Raw genomic sequence first — 23717 nt, 5'->3', positions numbered from 1 at the left:
TGTGTGAGTGTGTGTGTGTGTGTGTGAGTTATCAGTCGCACATACATAGTGTATGTATTTTAAAATGATGGTATGTTGTCAACTTAATGTGACAGTCCCATGAAAGGAAAGAATGCTACTGTTATTTAGCCCTAGGAAACACCATTTCCAGTTGGCCATGACACATTTTCTGTGTCCTTATGTTTTCAAAGTGGAGACAAGCACCTCCACCCAGCAAAGCCAGCATCCAGAGTCTAGTTTCAGAGTAATTGCTCATCAACAGTCTGGAGTAGCATGGCCTGCTAGCTGCCGATGCCTATCTGCCTTTGAAATATATTATTTCTATTTTCAAAAATCGGTGAATGTATTTCACTTGAAATATATATATTTTCAAAGGCAAATAGGCATCAACAGCCAACAAGCCATGCTACTCCAGACTCTGAAACTAGACTCTGGATGCTGGCTTTGCTGGGTGGAGGTGTTTGTCTCCACTTTGAAAACATAAGGACACAAGAAATGTGTCAAGTCCAACAGGAAACGGTGTTTCCTAGGGCTAAATAACAGTAACATTCTTCCCTTTCATGGGACTGTCACATTAAGTTGACAACATACCATCACTTTATCATGTTTGTTTTGTTGTGAATGTTTATTAAAATCTATTTTTGAATCACTAAAGCCGTTGATGTGCAATGAGAGACTTTCAAATGTTACAGCAATTTAGCAAGTTTTGCTTCCCTACCATGTACACACACACACACACACACACACACACACACAGCTCTATATATAAAGATGAAATTTAACTTTTCTCTGAAAAATAAAAAAATCTTCTAAAAACTGAAGTTTTTTTATAACCAATTAGTTTAATTAAAATTTTTCTTAAAAATAATTTTGGTTTAAATGTATTTCTCCCTCCAAATTTATTCGACATTTTAACACTTATTTAACATAATAAATATATATTTACATTTCACCGATTAAAACATAAATTACAAGTTTAAAAAAACAAATTAAATATCAATTCATCTTATTTATATTTGTTTTATAATTTTGATTTTTTTGTCCTTTGCCAGGTTGTATTTTATTAAGGAGAAATTTGAGTGGGGGTGGGTCGGAGGGTATTTTTTTTATATTTTCAATTTATTTAATCATAAAATGATATTTTCATCGAAACATTTATTTACTATTATAATTTTTAAAATCTCTTAGCTTTCGCTGGTCAATTTACACGAAAGATTTTGTCCGAAAAACAAACAGGAAGTATGACTCTTCCATTAACATTTTGCCCTCGTTTAGAGAATAATTTGTTGGAAACTAATTACCCAGTTCCTTTTTATGAAGAGTTGTGGTTATTGTTTTTTAACCTTTAATTAACCATGACTAACAAGACTAATGAGTTCAAATTCCGCTGAGGTCAAACTAATGAGGTCAAATTCCGCTGAGGTCAAACTAATGAGGTCAAACTAATGAGTTCAAATTCCGCTGAGGTCAAACTATGCTTTTCATCCTTTCAGGATCAAGAACTTAAGTACCAGTTGAGTGCTGGGGGGGGGGGGGGCGATGCAATCGACCTGTCCCCTTCCCCCAAATTTCAGGCCTTGTGCCTAGGGTAGAAAGGATTATTTTTATTACTGGGATAAATGTAAGATGAGGTCATTGCCTGTTGAGAACGATCCTGTGAAGGCAGCCATGTTGTTGTGCTTGTGATCATAAGAAGAGGGTTCGATTGTTGGATTGGGTTGCATTAGTCTTGTGTCATCCCTGGGTCTAAAAGGGTTGAAAGCATATCTATGTCCTTATCACCCGAAATAACAAGCGAAAGCGTGTTACAAGCTAACAGCCCAGACTCATTCGGAATAGGGGCTGAGCAAGTAAGTTTTATTATTATTATTATTATTATTATTATTATTATTATTATTATTATTATTATTATTATTAAGGGGGTGAATTGGCACAATTGTCATTGTGTCAGGAAAAATGTTAAGTGGCATTTTCATCCATCTTTACATACTGAGTTCAACTTCTGCTGAGGTCACCTTTATCTTTTGATGAAATAAGTACCAGTTACATACTGGAGGCAGAAGTAATCGACTAGCCCACCCCACTCCCCGTGAAGTTGCAGGCCTTGTGCCTATAGTAGAAAAGGATTATTATCCTTCTTATTAAAAGTGTTGAGTTGGCTGAATTGGTTGAGAATCAGACAAAATGCTTTATGGCATTTCTTCTGTTGCTTTACATTCTGAGTTCAAATCCTGTTGAGATTGAATTTGCTTTTCATCCTTTTGAGGGCAATAAAATAAAGTACCAGTCATATACTGTGGCTGATCGACTAATCTTCCACCCTCTAAAGTCACTGGCCTTGTGTTTGAAACCAAGAAAACCGTCCTCTGAGTATTTATGATTGAAGGGATCTAAATCTTGCTGAGATTCACTTAGTTTCCCATTATTCCAACATTGGTATCGTGTTTCACATAAATAGAACATTCCATAAAATTTATAGTTTTATACACACACACACACACACACACACACACACATACACACACACATGCCTGTACGTTGTTTCCATTCCCTCCCAATTTCTACCGGTTTGTCTCATAGTTTTATCCCTTTATGTCATTCTTATCAACCATGACATTCTGCAAAATATGAAATGACATTCATAAAATGCAACGAAATACAATTTTTAGGAGAAACAATCATCTTTGTTACTTTTGTTAATGTGTTTTGGATTGTGACAAAGTATAGGGAAGGATTAAATATGTAAATATATATAAATATGAGGATTTGTTTTTTTGTTTACACACACACACACATATATATATATATATATATATATATATTGTATGTACTACTACTTTGTCTATGTATATATAAATGTACGCATGTATGTATATTTATATGTATATATACACACACATTTACATATACATATATATTTACATATATATATGTACCTATATATACATATACATATATATACATATATATATACATTCATATATATACATACATGTATCTATATATATACACATACATACATATATATATACATATATACATGCTTATATATATGTATGTATATGTGTGTGTGTGTGTGTATTATATGCATATATCTAGTAGGTACTCTTATGAAGACATGATGGTTATAAATCATCATCATCATTATCATCATCATCATCATCATCATCATCATCATCATCATCATATGAATGAGGCTTGAAATGAGATGTGTGTGTGTGTGTGTGTGTGTGCGTGTATGCAAATGACATAACCTCGAAACATGATGGTGTAAGCTAACGCTTTCGAAATATGCAAAAATGATATTCTCTGTTCTTTGCTTCTTTGCTCTGTATTAAATCCCTCATTTCTTCGTCACCCTTCTCTCATTCTTCAGATTCCAAATTCATCTTCTTCTTTTCTCTACACAACACCCTACCATTCCTTGTCGTCTCTCCATCTATTTGTCTGTTTGTCCCCTCATCTCTCTTTCTCTCTCTCTCTCTCTCTCCTGTTTTATCAGGGTTCAGCAAATGGTACTGTACAAAAAATTACTCCAAGGAATTGGAAAATAATAATAATAATAATCATTTCTATGGGCACGAAATTTGGGGGAGGGGGTAAGTCGGTGTTACATCGACCCCAGTACTCAACTGGTACTTATTTTATCGACCCCAAAAGGATGAAAGGCTAAGTCAACCTCGGTGGAATTTGAACTTTGAACATGAAGGACAAAATGCTGCCGAGCCTTTTGCCCAGCACCGCTAACCATTCTACCAGCTCACCACCTTCAATAACAAGAACAAGAACAACAACTACATCAGTGATAATAACAATCATCATCATCATCATCATCATCATCATGCCAGAATCTTCCAACCTTAAATTCATTTCCAGTACAGTACTGTTTACTGAGCTCTGATTAAATGAGAGAGAGAGAGAGAGAGAGAGAAAGAGAGAGATAGAGAGAGAGAGAGAGAGAGAGTGGATATATATAGAGGGCTAGAGAGAAAAAGAGTGAAAGAGAGAGGAGAAATGAGAGAGATATAGAGCAATAAACTGTGAGAAAAAAAAAGAGAAGAATGGAAGCAACACAGCATGTGTGTCATATGCCATCATCATCATCATCATCATCATCATCATCATCATCATCATCATCATCACCATTATTCTCTCCTCCTCTTGGACATCATCATCATCATCATCATAGCATTCAAAAAATTCTTTTTTTCAAGAAACGGATAAGAAAAAGTAATTAAAGCAACAAACAGACACAAGAAAAAAACCCCATCAAACAAACCATCAAACAAATGACTGACTTGAAGCAACACCAAGAAGCGGTAAGGGGAGGTGGGTGAGGTTGCAAGGCCATGAGGTGGGTGGCGGGGTCTACAGACATCAGTATCAACACCCAGAACATAAATATTCTTTTATATGGGGGGTTGATGAAATAAATACATAACTGCTCCTTATTTTATTGATCCTGGAAGGACTAAAGGTGAAGAGGTCCTTAACAGGATTTGAACTCACAATCTAACTATCATATTTCATGCCATATCAGATGTACTTTTTTTTAATAGAAAAACATCTCAAAGCATCATCCTGGGTCCTCTATGCAAAGTTGCCCCCCCCCCCCCCCAGCTAATTCCATCCCTTATCCTCACTTTTTTAGGCTAATTTTACTTCACCTGACTCCTTAATAATATTAATAATAATATCAGTCTCAAGTGTTAGTACAAGGGTAGCTATTTCAGGGAGTGGGGGTAGTCTGTTAAGTCAACTCCAGTATTTAACTGGTACTTATTTTATCAAGTCTGAAAGGATGAATGGCAAAGTCAACCTTGGTGGAATTTGAACTCAGAACTTAAAGAAGGGCAAAATTTATCAACCCCAGTATTTCTGATACTTTATTTTATGAGGCCCGGAAGGGTGAAAGGCAATGTTAACCATAGCAGAACTTGAACTCAGAACGACAAGATTCCCAACTAAATACTGCAATGGGTTTCTTAGTCTGATGCCTCAAAACACATTGATAATAATCCTTTCGACCAAAGGCACAAGGCCTGAAATTTCTGGTGAGAGGGCTGGTTAATAACGTTGACCCCAGTTTATTTCATTTCATTGACCCTTGAAAGATGAAAGCTAAGTCAACCTCAGTGGAATTTGAACTCAGAACGTAATGACAGCCAAAATGCTACAAAGCATCCTCTCTGGCATAATTCTAAAGATCCTGTCAGATCCCTGCTCTTCGAATCATAACAATAGTTTCGAATTTTCACACAAGGTCAGTAATTTTTAGGGAAGGGATTCGTTGATTGCGTCAACCCCTGGTGGTCAACTGGTATTCATTTCATTGTCCCCTGAAAGGAAGAAAGGCAAAGTCAACCTTGGCAGTGTTTGAACCCAGAATGTAAAGACAAGAAATGTCAGTAAGCATTTCATCTAACAATGCTGCCAGCTTGATCTGCCGTCCTAATTATAATACTGATAACGATTCTAAAGAATGCTGGGTATGAAGGAGTAGGTGGTGTGGCAGGTGTGAACGATGATCCACAGGTGCAGTGTTACGGGTAACAGAGTTAGGTAGGAGGAGAGGTGTTTGGCGGTGCAGCGTGCTGTGCAGTAACTACGCTGGACATCGTTGGACTCATATGGCCACTTACTGTCTGGTAGAGATGTTTCTCGTGTCGACTGCAAGTCAGCATCCCTGTATAGCTCCTTACTTCTTTCTTTCATGCTGACAAAACGATGGAACGGAGGCGAGGCTTCACATTCTCTGCGATTCGCCTGAACAACGAACGGTGGAGGAGACGAAGGTGAATGAAAAGAGAAGAAAAAGCCCAGAAAAAAAAGAAAGAGAATAACAGGTGAGAAAAAGAGAAAGAAAGAGAAAATTAGGAAAAATTTCACAAATTTGTTTCTTTTGGGTATTTTTGGGGGGTTCTTTTTGAGAAAGGTTTGTGTCTGTCTGTCTGTCTGCTTACTTATTGATTTTCTTTTATCTTTTATTTGTTTCAGTCACTGGACTGTGGCCACACTGGAGCATTGAAGAGTTTTAGTCAAAAAATCAACCTCAGTACTTATGTATTTTTTTAAAATCTGGGGCTTAGTTTATTGGCTTTTTTTTTTTGCTAAACTGCTAAGTTACAGGGGGATGTAAACAAACCAACACTGGTTGTTAAATGATAGGTGGATTAACACACACACACACATGTGTACACACACACATGCATGCATACACACACATATATTTATATGATGACCTTCTTTCAGTTTCTGTCTACCAAATTCATTCCCAAAGCTTTGGTTGGCCCAGGGCTACAGCAGAAGACACTGGCCCAAGTTTCTGCACAGTGAGACTGAACCTGAGGCCACTTGGTTGCAAAACCAGCTTCTTAACCACACAGCCATACTCTGTAACTCTATGTTTTTTCATCATGGTTTACAAACTTGAATGAATTGTTGTTTAACCCCTGGTCAACCAAGATCACAAAGACCTTGATCTGGATTAACCTGAGATTAAAGCATTCCAATTGTGACCATCACATAATTTCTTTTCAGCCACTGTGCATCCAGGAATTACAGTGCCCAGTGTGTCTGTTCATGTTTTAGGATGATAGAGTGGTAATTTGAGGAAGATTTGGCTGCTATTTCTGGCAGGCTGGGCAATCATGTACCGGATCCACCGTTGGCCAACCAAGTGTTTCGTTTTCATTTGTATTTGTTGTTGTTAAAAAAATATTTTTGCTGTTCTTTGTTATTTCACATTTGTTTTCTTTAACTTTGGTGTTTGTATGTATATGTGAGTGTGTGTATATACATATACATATATATATATATATATAAATAATGTATGAATATATGCATATATATGTACATGTATGTATATACCTTCATCTACATGTATATATAGATGCATATCTGGGTACATGACGTTGCAAAATACATACATAAACACACATACACACATATATATAAGCACTTTTGTATATATGTGTGTGTGTGTGTGTGTGTGTGTGTATGTGTATGTATACATACATACATACATATATATATATATATATATATATATATATACACATACACACACAAAGCATGGCTATGTGATATCTTGGGCAAGTACCTCCTACTTTAGCCCCCAGCTGACTTAAGTTGTATCAGTGAGTTTGGCACATGGAAACTGAAAGAAACCTATTGTGTGTGTATGTGTGAGGTTTGTATGCATGTATATGTGTGTGTGTGGAGGGGGCATGCTCTTGTCTTCACACTGCATTGTTAGTTTCCAGTCTTCCATGGAAAATAAGTCTGGCCCAGGGGAAATATTAGCTTAGTTAGAAACAGGTGAGGGTTGGAGACTGGAAGGGCCATAGAAAATCTGCCCCAATGTCTGAACCATGCAGGCATGAAGACGGACATTAAAACAATGAGGATGGGGATGTATCTGTGTGTATATATATGAAGGTGTATATATGTATGTATAAGCTAAACAATTAACAGATTGAGTTTGACTGAAAATTCTGTGCAAGCAGAAGAAGACAGTGTATGGTGGTGGTGGTGGTGGTGGTAGTGGTGGTGGTGATGGTGGTGGTGGTGGTGGTGGTTGGTGTTGGGTGGAGGAGGAATAAAATATGTCGAAACCCTCATTACATCCTGCTTGCAATGGAGTGACTTGTATGTTGTTTGATCCCTTAACATGGGGGGGGGGGGGAAACAATTTGGTCCCACGACAGCTTCGTATACGAAAACAGATTCATATCTGTCAGATACTGTTTACTCATGGATAAGTCACACCGTTTCATAATCGGTTTTAGCTAAAAAAGAAAATTTAAAAAAGGGGGTGTGTTTTGTATATGGGGCAAAGGAGAAACTATGAGAGGGAAGAAAATTGTACCAAAATTTAACATTAAATTTGGGGTGTGACTTCTACAGAAGTAAATACAGTGTGTAAATACATATGTGGAGAAAGAGATGAATGGATGGATGGATGGATGGATGGATGGATTGTAGGAGAGATAAATATGATTGTGGAGAACAGACGAACATCTAATGAAGTCTACAGATTGACAACTGAAGTGAGAATCAAGTAGAAAGACAACCAGATTGTCAGGAAGACTGGTGAAAGAGGTTCGTATCAGACTGTCAGGTAGAAAGCCAGACATATTAGAAGACTAATGACAAGATAAAGAGAGAGAGAGAGAAAGAGACAGAGCGAGAGCAATAGGCCTTCCGTGTTCACCCTTGCCACTACAACTGCTGCCAACACAGCCATAGTAGCTACTGTTGCCAACAGCATCACCGTCAACACCAACATCAACAAGAACAACAACAAGAGCAACACCAACAGCAGCAAAGCTGCGTAACGCACCACTCGTGGCCTTTGCTCTGTTCCTCCATGGTAAGTGTTCCATCGTTTCAGCTGCGACGTACGTCTCGCCTCTTGGAACTGGTACAATTCTGACTCTCGCCGTGTAATGTCAGCCTGCAACAGGAGGTTGTTCACTTCCTGCAAAAGCAGTTGTCTCTTCATCTCCATAATCTCCTTGTTACGCTCCAGATGACTCAAGCGCAGGTTATTCATCTGTGGACAGAAGAAAGAGGAGGTAAAGAAACAGATTTTTCTAACACAAAACAAAAAAGCTGTAAATATATTTTGCAGACGAGATTGCAATATTGTTTGTCGATTATAATTCTTACTGATGACAAAATATCAGCTCAGAGTTGTCTCTCTTGGTATCTAGTGCTGAAAGGAAGCAACCCGTTTGAAATGTATCCATCAGTCCAGTAGAGGGTGCTCTGAGCTGACATGAAATGGTCAAAGGTTCAGCTAATGAAAGTGCAATAAAATACAAGACAGACAGACAATTGTTAATGGCATTATTACCTCCCCCTTAGCGAAGGCGGAGGTATTGTTTTCTGTCATGTTTGTTTGTCAGTGGACAAGATATCTCAAGAACTGCTGGATGGATTCGGATTAAACTTTCAGGGATGTTTGGCCTCATGACTGGCACGAACTGATTAGATTTTGGGATCGATCGGATACCGGACAAGGATTCTGGATTATTTTTTTGTTATATTTACTTTACTTTACATGGTTATGATCTTACGTTAACTTTCAAGTCTTTCTCAATTATCTCCCTTTAGGCTGTAACTATTTTGAATGGCGAATTTGTTAACTTTAGCTTGTATGTGTGTGTGTGTGTGTGTGTCTGTGTGTAAACAAAAGTTTCCCAGTAACATTTACCTGTATTTGCAACTGCATTGCATGGCAGTAAAACTTTTCAAAATTGCTCAATGCCGAAGACTTCTTAGAAACTTCTTCTGCAAACAGAATAATACAAACAGTCATATTGTGTGATCCAATACTCTTTTTTAGTATTTCTTCTTCTATAAACATCTTTCTTCTACTGACCAGAATAGAGTCTTCTAATAACCGTTAATGTGAGGCAGTATTTCTTGATGGTTACCCACCCCCCTGCTTTGCACCTATTTCATCCCTGTACATCCTGAATACAAATAAAGGAGTTAATTAAGCAACTGAATTTGTCATTCAAAAACTAACATTTCAAACATTCTTTACTGATTTCATTTTCTACACATTAGAATCAATGCTGCTTAATTTTATGGAACCAGGCGAAGCCTCTGAATCAAGAATATAAATGTGTGTGTGTGTCTGAGAGGGAGAGAGAGAGAGTAAGAGAGAGAGAGAGAGAGAGAGAGAGAGAGAGAGAGAGAGAGAGAGAGAGAGAGAGAGAGAGAGAAAGTATAAAAGTGTCTGGGTCTTTCATTATGCCCTCAATCCCTGAAAAAAATCACATACAGTTTATACCCCCTTCAAAAAATTAATGTGTGTGTGTGTGTGTGTGTGTGTGTGTGTGTGTGTGTGTGTGTGTGTGTGAGAGACAGAGAGAGAGAGAAACAGACATAATGGGATGGCACAGAGAGAGAGAGAGAGTGTGTGTGTTTGTCGGAGTACCTTCTTGAGAAGCCTTTGCCAGCATAAACTTCATCTGTTCCATGAGTTCCACGAGGCGAGAGCTGATGTTTTCTTCACCCTCCATACTCAGTAACTTACACATCTGTACAACAAACACATTATACATTACATACTTATGAATACATAAAATATACATTGTACATACACATGTGTCTATAGAACACATACATTACATCATTGTACAATGCACACATTACACAGCTGTAAGTTGCGTACATTGCATATGTTTAGGAAATCCTTGCCTGCAGATAATATCAATTACGTATTCTTAAAATAATGTATTTTGAACTTTTATGAAAAATATACATTGCACAACTGTAGAAAACATACATATACATCACTGTATACATAAATTATACATCTTTGTAATACATACTACACACCACAGTTGCATGCACATTATACCTATATAAACTATCTATATATATCATACATTTTGAGAACAAACATATTTCACATTTGTAAAACACACAGAGTGCAACTTACATCTGACATCCTGCCTGCCTGTGCACACACACATTGTGCATCTTTAGACGTGTGCGTGCACACACACATTGCTTATATACAGACTAGGCTTATTACCCCTCCATAAAACACACGCATTACCGATCTCACTTTACACAAACATTACACTTCAGTAAAGCATATATGTAACCCATCTTTCCACACACACACACACACACACGTGTTGGTCACCCACATTCCACATCAGTAGAACACATTCTATCTACATCCCATAGACACACACACCCACCCTACATACCTGACATACCTCCATTCCTAACTTAACCAACTCACCGCAGCACTTTCCATAGACAATTGGAGCTTTTCTCCGGAATTTTCCAGTTCCTGAATTTTACCTTCCAGCTTCTGCAGTGTATTGTAGAGGGCACCACTTTCTTGTTCTCGCAGTTTTCCCGTCGGTTTCTTACTTAATAACATTTCTTTCCTGAATCGAACTGGTAAATGTAATAATAATAGTAACAACAACAACAACAACAGGATTCACATACTGAGGTTAAAACTAAATTGCTTAAATTGAATAGAAGGCAGAATTTTCTTTTCTACTGTAGGCACAAGGCCCCTGGGGAGGGGATCAGTCAATTAGATCGATCCCAGTACACAACTGGTACTTAATTTATTGACCCCTAAAGGATGAAAGGTAAAGTCAACCTTGACGAAATTTGAACTCAGTAATGTAAAGACAGAGAAAATACTGCTAAGCATTCTGCCCGGCATGCGAACGGTTCTGCCAGCTCACCACCTTAATAATAATGATGGTGATGATGATAATAATAATAATAATAATAATGATAATAATAATAATAATAATAATAATAATACAGCTACTTGATGCCAAATTTTGTCCATTTTTAAGAGAAGTTGGTATTAATTAGTTTTGAAGTCTTTTTTGAACAGTCAGGTGTCAGTTTACCTGGAAAGAAACAATGCAGATATTAATAAAAAATTATTAAAATTCTGCAAAACAAAAGACAGAATACAAAAGACAGACCTATTTCTTTGGAATGAGCATCTTTGAATTTCTCCAGCTTCCCATGAAGCTTCTTCACCGATTCTTGCACCTGAACATATTCTTGTTTTTTATCTTCCAGATCTTGCAGTAGTCGGTGGTGGGCATTTTCTAGGCTGTTGAGAAAATAGTTTGTTATTTTTGATTATTTCAAATATGACAAACACACATATATGGAGTGACGGTGGGGGTGCGTGTATTGGTGAATGTGGTCATCTGGTGGTGGTGGTGGTGGTGGTGGGGGGGTAGTGGGAGTTATAGTGTGTGTGACAGCACTTATTCAGGTGTATTTACTATGGTTGTACGACTGCACAGATAAGTGTATGTGTGTGTGTATAGGTATGAATGTATGTATAATATATATATATATATATATATATATATATATGCATAAATGTCAATCAATGAGAATGGGTGCTCAGCATCATATATGTGTGTGTGTCTGTGTCTCTGTGCATACACACACACACATTAAATTTTATAATATATGTTGCATTGCATGTGAGTGTGTGTGTGTGTGTGTGTAATAACAAAAGAAGGGGCCCTTTACCTGATGATGTTCGACTTGGTCATGCTCTGCTCTGTGGTTCCACTCTCATCAAAACTTGTCTCAGACGATGAGTAGAGGAAGAATCGGTCGACAGGTGATGCTTCATCAGGTGAATCCCAGCTGCAGGTCAGGGTCAGTGGGCTGGGCTTCTGTTTCTGCTGCTTGCCCCGTGGCATTTCATCTTCGGCCGGTGTGGCAGAAACAACAACAGCAGCAACAGCAGCAGCAGCAGCAGTAGTTGTGGTTGTTGTTGTTGAGGTGATGGCAGCCGTTGGGGGCCCAGCAGCAGAAGATGGTTGTGATGATGATGGTGGTTGTTGTTGGGGTGTAGATGTCGTCATCAATGGTGACGAACACACCTGGAAGACAGCGGCGGAGAGCTCGTGGGACAAGCCTTTCATTTCCTCCCACTCGTACAGTTTGTGTGCAAACTCATCGGTGATCTTGTATTCCGCCAATGGTCCGAGCATTGTACCGGCCAGCTTAGGATCGAAGTCAAGCTGACCAGCCTGCTCCTTTTCACTTTTGCTCGTTGACCGCCTCTGGCGACCCTTTTCAGCAGAGACGGACCCTTTCTTGCATTTCTCACCATCTTTTCCTTTACTTTTCTCAGACTTGGAACTTTTCTCTTTCTCTTTGTCCTTTTCTTTTTCGGATTTCGACTTCTTGAGTTTAGACTTGCCTTCTTTTCGGCTTCTTGAGCTGGATGACAACAAGGGGCTGCCCTCCTTCCGATATTTAATGCTTTCCCATTCCTGAATCTTCCGAGAGAAGCTCTCAGTCAGGTTGCGTTGTAGCTCATCCACGTTGACCGGTGAGGGTGTCATGGCAGGACTGGTACTAGCAGACGTCATTGCCATGGAACTGGGGGTGGTTGTTGTAGTAGTGGTCATTGATGTTGTTGTACCAATACTAGAAATGCTAGTGGTGCTAGCAGTCGTGGTGGTGGTTGGTGTTGTGGTTGTGATTGCGGTCTTAGCATCAGTGGAAGAAGGAGAAGGCGAAGGAGAGGGAGAGGCAGCCCCGTCGGTTACTTTTTCGCTTAAACTACCAGACTCCCATTTCAGCTTCTGAACTGGGCCATGGCCTGCAATTGAACAAAAACATACAATTTAATAATAATAACAATAATAATAATGGTTTTAAATTTTGGCACATATGTGTGTGTGTGTGTGTGTGTGTGTGAGTGTGTAAAACATATATACACACAAGCACAATAAATATTCCTTTCTACTCCAAGCACAGAGCCTGAAATTTTAAGGGATGGGGTATAGTTGGTTGCACCCGCCCCCAGTAACCAACTGGTCCTTATTTGATCAACTTCCAAAAGGATTAACGGCAAAGACAACCTTGGCAGAATTTGAACTCAGAACATAAAGACGGATGAAATATTGGCAAGCATCTTGGCTACTACACTAAGAAGCCAACCAAGTGGTCACCTTCGGACAATAAATGTGGCAGCAGCCGACACTGACCTTTGCCTTTGGTTTGCTCCCACTCAACAGTCTTTTTTGTTGCATCCTTCAATATTGGTTGGATGGTGCTTCCACTCAGCTCCACAGGACCTGGCAAACAGAGTAACAACATTCACTTGAGTGAAGCAACATGAGTGAGGGTTAGTTGCATTGTTAAATGGAAGTTGCAGTAGGGGGTCACAGTAATTGTAGTGGTGAAGGTAGTAGTGGCCATGATAGGAGAGGTGGCATCAACCAGAGTAGTGGTGGTGGGGGTCTGCCAGCTGTTATGAAGGGTGAGATGTGGGAATTTGTTAGTAGTGCTGATAATTCTAATATTGGGGTCACAGCAGTTTGTGCTCAACTGATCCTTACTTTATTGGCCCCAAAAGGACGAAGGACAAAGTCAACCTTGGTGAGATAAGGCTGCAAGAAATACTGCTAAGCCCTTTGACACAAAAACACTTCTGCTAGTTTAGAACCTTTTAAGGGAGGAATAATGTCAGTATTCTTGACCCTTTTCAGGGCTTCTGTATCTATTAGGAAGTAGGGAGTAAGTTAGCTTCAGTCCACAGGACTGAGTGGACCCTTCAAAAGGTACACAGCACCAAGGGGCTTGTTAGTAGGTGGCTGGGTGTGTGTGTGTGGGGGGGTCGTACTGGATGGTGGATTAAGTCTGCAATGATTGAGCAGACCTATGATTTAGACATTCCAAACATGACCTTCTGTTATATCTATGACTATCTTACACTGTGTTTTTCTATTTTAAAAGGTAAGCAATAGACAGTGTGGTCTTAGTAAGTTGTTGCAGACTGTGAAAAAAAGGTTAAAAAGGAAAATAGAACCAAAATCACACCAAACAAATAATTCTTCTGAAATAAAATATTAAAAATAAATATAATCCTATCAAAATTCAGAAAGAAATCTGGCAGATAACAAGATAAGGCAACGAGAACACAACAACAACAACAACAACAGCAGCAGCACTGTGGTTGTACTCACTTCCTGTTGAAACACTGTTCCAACACTGGAGGCAATTATAAGAATTCCTGTCTGTAATCAACTCCATCCTTATCCCCACCCCAACGCATAAACACACAAAGAATAGTTTCATACATTAACAGGAATCAGAAGAATCAATGAACAGATGAATTCTTGAGTCACAGAGCAACACCATTTCTGGAAGTTTGTTTATTTGAAAGGAATTCCTTGTTCACAACAATAAACAAACACATATTCATTCGTTCAGTTATTTTAATCCACCCCAGCCCACCCCGTTTCAGTCATCAGATTGTGGGCCATGCTGAATCACTGCACTTTAAGAATTAGTTCACATAACATTTGAGAAATTTGAATTTTACAGCTTCACAGTCTGCTCACACCACGTGATTTTACCATTGTGATAATACACAGAGTTCAGAGCGATTCAAGTTTTTCCCCTCCCAATTTAATCTCACTGTGATCCTGGTTATGTCTCCACTGCTGGTCCTTTTGTCCCACTCTCCAACCTAACGCTATATATATAGCGTTAGGGAGGGCATCCAGCTGTAGAAACCATGTCAATATAGACATGGGGTCTGAACAGTCCTTCAACTGGTCAGCATCTGTCAAACCATCCAACCCATGCCAGCATGGAAAACGGACATAAAAGATGATGATGATGATGATGATGTATATTATTTTATATTTCATATTGAAATATTTTATTACATTTTTTAATTAATTCATTACTACAGGGCATTTTTTCCTTCTCCCCTTCTTTCTCCTCCTCCTCCTCCTCTCTTATCTCCATCGCACCCCCTTCCCCCTTCGCCGCTCCCCCACCATCTTCCGGCTCTGCTCATTTCCTTCCCCAAAGAAATAACAATTTGTCTGTTGTTATCTTGAAACAAGTTGTTACATACAATGTCGCCATTTGTTGTTGTTGTTGTTGTTGTTGTTTTAAGTTGGTATGGGTGGTGGGGAGGGGGTAGCTCGTTATTGGTTTGAAGGGGGGGGGGGTTAGGAGAGAGAGAGAGAGAGAGAGAGAGAGAGAGAAGACAAAATTAAGAAAGGAGGATGTCTTCTTTCTTTCCAACACCCTTCTACCCCCCCCCCACCAAACATCCGGTTGAGGAAATGAGATAACCTCTATGTGGTCATTGGAACTACTAGAAATGGCAGCCAGGTCTTCCTCATACCACACCCTACTGCCATTGAAAGAAAGGGTAAGTCACAGGATTAATGTGGTCCTAAGACAACAAAACCAGAAAACAACCAGGAAAGTCATTACTGTTTAACCCCAGGTCAACCCTGACTGAGCATTCCTGTTATGACCATCATGTCTTTAAAACTACATTATATAATGCGTTCTTTCCATTTCTAAAGTGGTTGGGTGTGATTTAAGAGAGATTTGACTGCTATGTCTAGTAGAACAAGTTACCACATAGAATCAAGTTGTTGTTGATTCAAACATACAAACCATTAATTGTTCAATTAACTTTCATAAAACACAGAAAAAACATTTCGTGTCCAAAACACTGACCTTTGGCGAACCCTGTGGCCTGCATACACTTTAATTCTTCCCATTGTTTCATCTTTTTCGTAAAGTCCTCTGTCATTCCACCTGAGAGAAAGAAGGAAAATGTTTAAAGAAATTAAACATTTTGTTAAAGTTTAAAGAAAAAATTTCGAAAGAAATACGGAAGAAATTTGTCATAGAAAGTTAAATGAGAAAGTCTGTGAAAGAATTTTGAAGAAAATCCATGAAAGAGAAATCAGAGAGAAGTGAAAATAATTCTGAGTTTAAGAAAGGGGGGGACATTGTTAAATCTAGGATTATAAAAAACATATTTTATAAATGTGGATCATTTAAGGAAACCAAATGATCTCCTCACAAGAGCAAATGATTAATTTTGGTTTTTGTGATTTTAATTAGATGAGAATTAAATCTCATCTAATTAAGTCATCTGTTGTCTGTTATAGACATTGACGTTTCCAAAAGTTCTGCTAACAACAGATCGTTGGACTGCAAGACAAAGGGTTTTGCACCCTACATACATTTCTCAGTCACTCCTTTCTCGGTGGAGAATATCAACACCTACTTGTAAGCAGGCATCATGAGAAAGCCATAGTGCTCAGCTGCAAGCAGCAGGAGCACCATATATTCCACGGGTGTTCTGATCTACATTCCGCAACCAGAGACTATTTGGTGTAATTTCTCCTAGAGATGAATAAATTAACCAGATTCCCAGAAATGTAATCCCACCATGGGGCTGTTTAAGCCTGATTGAGCAGATCTGTGACCAAAGGCATTGTAACACCAAACTTTCCATTGCTTAATCAACAATAAAATACCCTGGACTACATTATCTAATGAATCTTTTTTTAGGATGATAAATTTGGCTACTATTTCTAGCAAGTCAAGCAACCATAGTTATCTTCAATAGAGTAGCAGTGATTTGAAACCTAACTGCTAGATACTCAGTAAGGCACTACGTGTGAATCACCAGAGTTTCATGCAGTTGGCTTTTTACTTGACATCTCAACATGAGGCTGTGGCACAATAAGATTTTCTCTAGAATGTTCTAGAATTTGGCTTCTGGGTTCCTGTAAAATCTGTTTGGTTTGTAGCTTAGAGAGTAGATGACCAATGGACCTCCGTTGCCATGGAGATTTATGCAGTTGACTTCATCGATTTTGGGACTGACCACATGTCACACAGACAGCTTTCTATAATTTCTAAGCAGTTTGTCTCACCCCTCTCATTCAGCCATTCTTCATATTGTTCATTGTAAAATAACCAAATATCTTTACGGTCTGGCAATAAATATTTCAGTGAAATGTTTGTGAGTTTGCTTCAGTCTCTTATTTCTGCTGCCAATGAAAGAATTCCTCATTTCTCTGCGACTCAATTGATAAGCAACCAGTGGTATTGCATTGTCAGCTGTGCATTAAAAGAATGTTTGATAAAAACATTAGAACAACCCAAGGAGATGACTGGTACTTCATTTCATTGAAGCTGGAAAGATTGATAGAGGGCAAACTAAAAGGGATTTGAACTCAGAAGATAAAGAGGTGGTGGAATAAATACCAGAAGGTATTTTGTTCAATGCTCTTCTGATTTTTGTCAATCCATCACCTTTGAAATTTTTGAAGTGATAAGGAAAGAGAGAAAAGAAGGAGAGAGAGTAAGAGAGAGAGAGGGGGGGGAGAGGGGAGTGACAGAGGGAGAGAGAGAAGGTGAGAGAAAGAGAATGAAAGACATTAAAAATGAAAGAAATATAAAATATAAAAAGAGGAAAATGAAGAAGAATTCCTTTAAACTTAACAGCAACATGAAAAAGAATAACAACAACAGCAGCAGCAGCAGTCGTAGAAAGAGCATCTTTTGAGGTCAATTAACCAAATTAGAATCTGTGGTGTTGATCTCCAGACAGCTCCCTTGTATATTTGACACCATCAAAACAAGAGAAGCCCAGGTCTCAGAGCTTCTTTGATGCTGGTTGGAATATTCTTGCATTTCTCCAGAAACATATTGCCATGATTTAGCTCTAGGTCAGACAAGTGTTCTATTATCTAATGTAGTCCTAGATACACTATGTCTGCAATAAAAATGTGATGGCCACGGCTGGAAGGCCTCCCATCACAGCAGAACTGGAGCTAAACTACAATAACAACAACTCTGAATTGTATTTCAAAACTCAAATCATTTCGACTCAGATATTTACAGCCGAGTGGACTGGGCCAGCCTATTGGGAGGAAATGGTTTTGAGCAGAAACAAGATAAAAGTTAAAAGATGTTGGTTTATGCTTTACAGGGCTCTGAAGGGCAAAGAGGACTTCAGTCTACAAAAGCCTGACTCTTTGAAATAATTAAGACAGATTATAATGAACACTAATCAATGGAATTAAAATAACGAATAATAAAAATAAAAATCTAAAATCCCTTTGAATAATTGGAAGTTAAATAGTTTTTGTTGCTGTTGTTGTTGTTGATGATGATGGTGATGATGATGATGCTACTATTGCTGCTGCTGTTGATACTATTACTGTATCAGTTGCTATTGTCAGTGTTGTTGTTGTTGTTGATGCTATTGTAACTGTTTCTATTATGTTGAGTCTGTTCTGCAGTGGCAGCAATGGAAGAGGTGATAAAAGTGATGGTGGAGGCAGAGGGAATAATGATAATGCTGGTGGTGGTGGTGGTGGTGCTGGTGCTGGTGGAGTTAGTGATGGTGTTGGTGGTGGTGGTGGTGCTGATGGTGATGGTGGTGGTGGTGGAAATGATAAACAGTTGAAACTACTAAAAATTGTTTTTTCCAAATCAAGGCCTCAACCTCCAGGATAACCTAGCATTGTAAGCCGTCAAAAGGGTCGGTCATCCTTATAGTGCTCCCACTGTCTACAGCAGTGAGCTATTCTACCCCTGTCCCACCTACTTAGATCTAGGTGGACTGGGGCAGTTGTGAGTCATGGTGACTACAGGCATAAGGCAGTATTTGTGATACAAACACCCAAAACCTCGCCTGTTTGGCCAACACTCTCTCTTCTAAGCCACTTGTGGCTCTTTGCATTACAATGAGTGTGGCTTTTCTTGTTGTTGTTGTTGTTATCATTGCTGTTGTTGTTATTGTTGTTGTTGTTGCTGTTGTTGTTGTTGTTCTAACACATGCTCCAATAACAATCCCCCACCTTGACACGTTAAAGCAACGGCCAAGATTCTGAAGAGAAGCTAGTTCAAGCTGTGAGAGGGACCACAGGTCAGACTTACCTACTAAAGCCTCCACATCCACCTTACCGCTATGTGGAAGCTTCTTCCTGGCAGAACTGTGTTTCGATTTGGATGATTCGCTGCCAGACGATTTGATGGAGCTCTGTTGGTGAAATAAGGATGGTGAAAGTTGTGGTGTGCTAGGTTTACTCTCAGAGCCAGTTTTCAGTTGTTTCTTGGCCAGTTCCGACAGTTTCGGAGAGCTGTAACTGAAACACTCTGTTTCCGTGTCCGTTTCCGAAGGTTCTTCCGCTGGAATTGCTTTCTCTGACTTTTTGTGTTTTTTCTTAACACTGTCCTTTTTTGTGTGGATCATGCCTTTTACCCTTCCCCATGCCGTTTTATGCATTTTCCTTTCCCTGGAGCCCGGCTCTTCCCCTTTGCCCGGTATTTTGTAGCTCGCCGATCGATGGAGGCGTGGAGAACTACCATCTCCATCAACGGTTTTGTCACTCTCTTCCCCTCCTTCGGCGACCAATGATGGACTTGACTGGCGCCGCACCAGCACTTTCACATTCAGGTACTGGCCCTGACTGTCGGCTGCTTTGCTGACACTCGTGTGTTTTGTCTTTTCACTCCACCGCCACCACTCCGTGCCAGTGTCCAAAGCATCAGCTGGTGCGCCTTTCGTCAACGCTGATGGACTGGGAGGACCACCAGAAGAAGTGGATGTCCTCACACCTTCCCTACCATCTCCATCGACGCCACTACTAACCCCACTGTCCATAGAACGGGTTTCAGTCAGGCCAACTATTGGAACAGTCAGTTCTTGAGTGCTACTCTCAGACTGCTGCGGTAATTGGCTGCTGCCTTTTCCCAAGTCTTTTAAGGATTTCCTCGTCATGTCAGAGTCGTCAACAGTCGTCTTCTGTCCAGTTAGGATTTTCTTAACACGGGCCCATTTTGAGAACTTACATGATTTTTTCTTAGAGCCGGGCGACTTTGATCCAGATTTCGAATCTTTGCCGTTATAGTCGCTAACTATAACTCTGGTCATCTCTTCGGAATTAGCTTGTTCAATTACGTCGGATGGTATTTCTAAAGAACCAGTTGAGAAACTTCGCTTATACAGTTTAGCTGTCTTGGGTCGCTTCGGTGTTTGATCAGAGGCGGTTTCAATGATTTCTATGTGTTGAGAACTGTCTCCACTTGATAGTCGGTGCCGAGGTGAGTCTGATGCGGCTGCTGGGAACACCGCTTCTCTAGAGTCTTTCATGGCCTTCTGTTGCTTCTGTTTCGATTTAGTTGGGAGGGACATATAACCCAGAGGTGCTTCGTCTTCAGACATATCGCTCCTCACTTGGAGAAGATATTTTGTGCTTTCTAGGTAGGCGCATTTTTTCTTGAGTCTGTTGTTTTCATCTCGTAAGGTAGTGAGTTGCTCCATTAACCGAACCAAGTTGTCTAAATGATCGAGGCCAACACTTTGCCTCATCATGCTAGGACTTGGAGATCGGTGTTTTTTCACTTTAATTGGTACAGGCAGGGTTCGAAAGTGTTCTTGGAAAGATTTCTCCTGTTCCTCAAAGAATTCCATAATGTGGGCACTGTTCCGTTTGGGTGAGGTCTGGTCGGATGATGTACTGCTTCTTTGTGCCTCCACTTGGTCTACTCTTGAGGGTCGTTGTTGTGGACCAGCTGTTGTTGATGTTGTTGTTGTTGGTGTCATCGTTCCTGATGTTGTTGTCATTCTTTCAGTGTTTCGTTTCACTATTGTTGGTGTTGATGATGAGACACTTGTTGTTGATGTGCTTGCTGCTGCTACTGCTGCTGCTGCTGCTGCTGTTGCTGTTGCTGCTGCTGTTGTCGCAGCTTCCAGTGACACAGAATGCCCTACCCCTTCAGCCGTCGCTGCACCAATGCTCCCCATTGCCTCACCAGCAACAAGCATTACTGTATCCTTCTCCGCATCCTCACCGCCATCCACGGATGTGGTGACGATGCAGGGCAGAGGCTGCTGATGTTTGAAGGGCTGAGACATGGTCAGTTCGGGCTGTGCAGGGGGGACGCTTGCAGGTTGTTCGGTGCTTGTGATGTCGTCTTGTTTGGACCCATGTTTTCTCGGATCCGGTGCTGATGCCATGCTGGTTACACCATTTCCAAGCTGGGTTTCAGTCTAGAAAAAAAGAAAATCAAAATTTAGCTTATTTAAAACGTCATTATTTAAAGAGTAAAAAAAAATGACAGCTTCAATGTAATATCGTTGGATCATAGGGGTGGCTGGGTCAGCTAGATAAACAACAATTTCTGGCTCAATAGCATTGTCATAAATATGCCCCAAATGTAATAAGAGTATTGTTCACTTCATCATAAATTCACTTTCTCACCAATATAACCAGAAAACACTATTAGAGATATTTCGGTGTTGCACTTATTTGACAAAAGTAACTTTATTGTAGAACAAGTGTTGAAACAGAAGTAAGAATTGCATCGTCACAGACAACGATGAGAATATATTCTAAACACACACACAAACACTGTTATGTTCTTATGTTTCATATTATAAAACTATTACACACACACACACACACACACCACCACCACCACGATCATCATCATCATCATCATCATTTAACGTCTGTTTTCCATGCTGGCATCGTTTTCACGCCTAGATTCTCTTCCTAATGCCAACCACTTTACAGAGTGGACTGCGTGCTTTTTACGTGACATTAGTACTTTTTACCGAAGCCGGTTTTGAATTTCATCCTTCGAGAACGATTAAATAAAGTACCAGTTAATTTACAAGTTGAATACTAATGTTGATTTAACCGGCTATACCTTCCTTTATTTATATGTGTATATATACATGCATATATAGATGCAGGGACACACACACACGACGAACTTCTTTCAGTTTACATCTACCAAATACCCTCACAAGGGTTTGGTCGGCCTGGGGCTAAAGAAGACACCTGTGCAAATATACATTTATATACAAGAATTGCTCAGTTAAAGCCATCGCCGTACTGTCCGACGATTGTTTAAACTGGGCGAAACCTCGAAGTCACTGTTAAAAATATTCTTGGCTGAGAATAACGAATTTGTATTCTACCAAAGCATAGAATAATCCATCAAATAATGTAAAATTGTTTTTATTATAACCAAACATAAAAACAGACATTAATAATATATATATATATATATATATATATATATATATATATATATATATATATATATATATTAGGTCCGTATGTAGGTTTTGGCTTCAATGGAAAACAAAATTGGAAATTGGAAGAGATGAAAGTTTATTTCCAAGGAAAAATAATTCTCACATACTCTACGTAAGTAGGGGAGGTAATTCATTACTCTGGCTCATTTTACATTTAATTCAGTATAAACGTATACACACACATACACGCGCGCACGCACACACACACACACACACACACACACACACACACACACACACACACATGATGTAAGGCAAAATCTCTATATAATCACAACTTACATCATCTTAGAAAAAAGGAAAGCGGGGAGGGGGCACAATGGCCATAGTCCCTGATGTATGAATTAATGGAATGGTCACGGTTGAACCAAATTTTATAATGATAATTCTGTAACAGCGGAGATTACTTGGTGCTAAGCAACAAATTACAACGTCTTACAGAATAAGAAAATAAAATGAAAAACGAAAGTCGGACGAATTAACAGCAAAGAAATATTCCATGTTTGATGGGAAAACCTTTTCCTCTCCTCTCACCCTTGAAGAGTCATCTGGTGTGACCTTTTGTTATATATTTAGAGCCATTGGGAAGGGGGGGAGGAGTAACGTTTTTGGCACTTCTTCATTTTAGCGTGGATTCTTTAAGCACCCAGCAAATTCTTTTTATTAACCCTCAAAGAAAAAAAAAGAAGAAAAGGAAAGGAAAAGCGGGTAGAAGCATCTTGGGATTTCTGCTTTGAATGTTGGAGATTTAGAATTTGAACAAATGTTTAATTTGATTCAAACAAAAAAAAATTCCTAATTAAGAAAACATTTTTTTAATTATCAGAAACCGATTAGGTAGATTACAATCACAATTACAAGACTATTTACACACATACACGCACGCACGCACGCACGCACGCACGCACGCACGCACGCACGCACGCACGCAAACGCATACGCACGCACACACACACGCACGCATACACGCATACACGCATACGCATACACACGCACGCACGCACGCATACACGCACACGCTTACGCACGCACGTAAAATTATCGTTTGGGCGTCAAATGTATCAATATATTTAGTCTGCGTTTGTACTTTTATTTTAATCCTTGATAAAACGAAATTGAAACAACATTTTAAAGTTCCAGGAAATGAAACAATTAATGCTTTCCAATAAAAAAATATGTGTGTGAGACGACGAAGAGGTAGGGGGGCGGGTAGGTGGGGCCTTGACGTGGTCATCTGACCCTTACGTACTAGAAATAGCAGCCAGATTTCCCTTAGTTCATAACC

General features: G+C 39.4%; 1 protein-coding gene across 8 annotated transcripts in view; it reads right to left on the bottom strand.

Moving 5' to 3' along the window:
* LOC106869011 (uncharacterized) overlaps positions 1 to 23717 on the bottom strand; it is a 111986-nt gene that overhangs the window by 18729 nt on the left and 69540 nt on the right. For 5 of the 8 annotated variants that reach the window (XM_089340449.1, XM_089340448.1, XM_089340447.1 and 2 more), the window contains exons 2-11: positions 19261 to 21376; positions 16033 to 16113; positions 13530 to 13619; positions 12055 to 13141; positions 11487 to 11620; positions 10772 to 10932; positions 9953 to 10055; positions 9221 to 9297; positions 8345 to 8557; positions 5643 to 5766 (exon numbers count right to left, since the gene is read on the bottom strand). In XM_089340449.1, coding sequence (XP_089196575.1) covers positions 5643 to 5766; positions 8345 to 8557; positions 9221 to 9297; positions 9953 to 10055; positions 10772 to 10932; positions 11487 to 11620; positions 12055 to 13141; positions 13530 to 13619; positions 16033 to 16113; positions 19261 to 21343 — 4153 coding nt within the window. In that variant the 5' untranslated portion in view covers positions 21344 to 21376. The remainder of the gene's footprint in view (positions 1 to 5642; positions 5767 to 8344; positions 8558 to 9220; positions 9298 to 9952; positions 10056 to 10771; positions 10933 to 11486; positions 11621 to 12054; positions 13142 to 13529; positions 13620 to 16032; positions 16114 to 19260; positions 21377 to 23717) is intronic. The other 3 variants (XM_089340452.1, XM_089340451.1, XM_089340450.1) reach the window with 2 other exon arrangements.

The sequence above is a fragment of the Octopus bimaculoides genome, chromosome 23, assembly GCF_046866305.1.
Source record: "Octopus bimaculoides isolate indiv1 chromosome 23, ASM4686630v1, whole genome shotgun sequence".
Classification (NCBI taxonomy): domain Eukaryota; kingdom Metazoa; phylum Mollusca; class Cephalopoda; order Octopoda; family Octopodidae; genus Octopus; species Octopus bimaculoides.
This window is presented reverse-complemented; position numbering and strand designations above follow the sequence as displayed.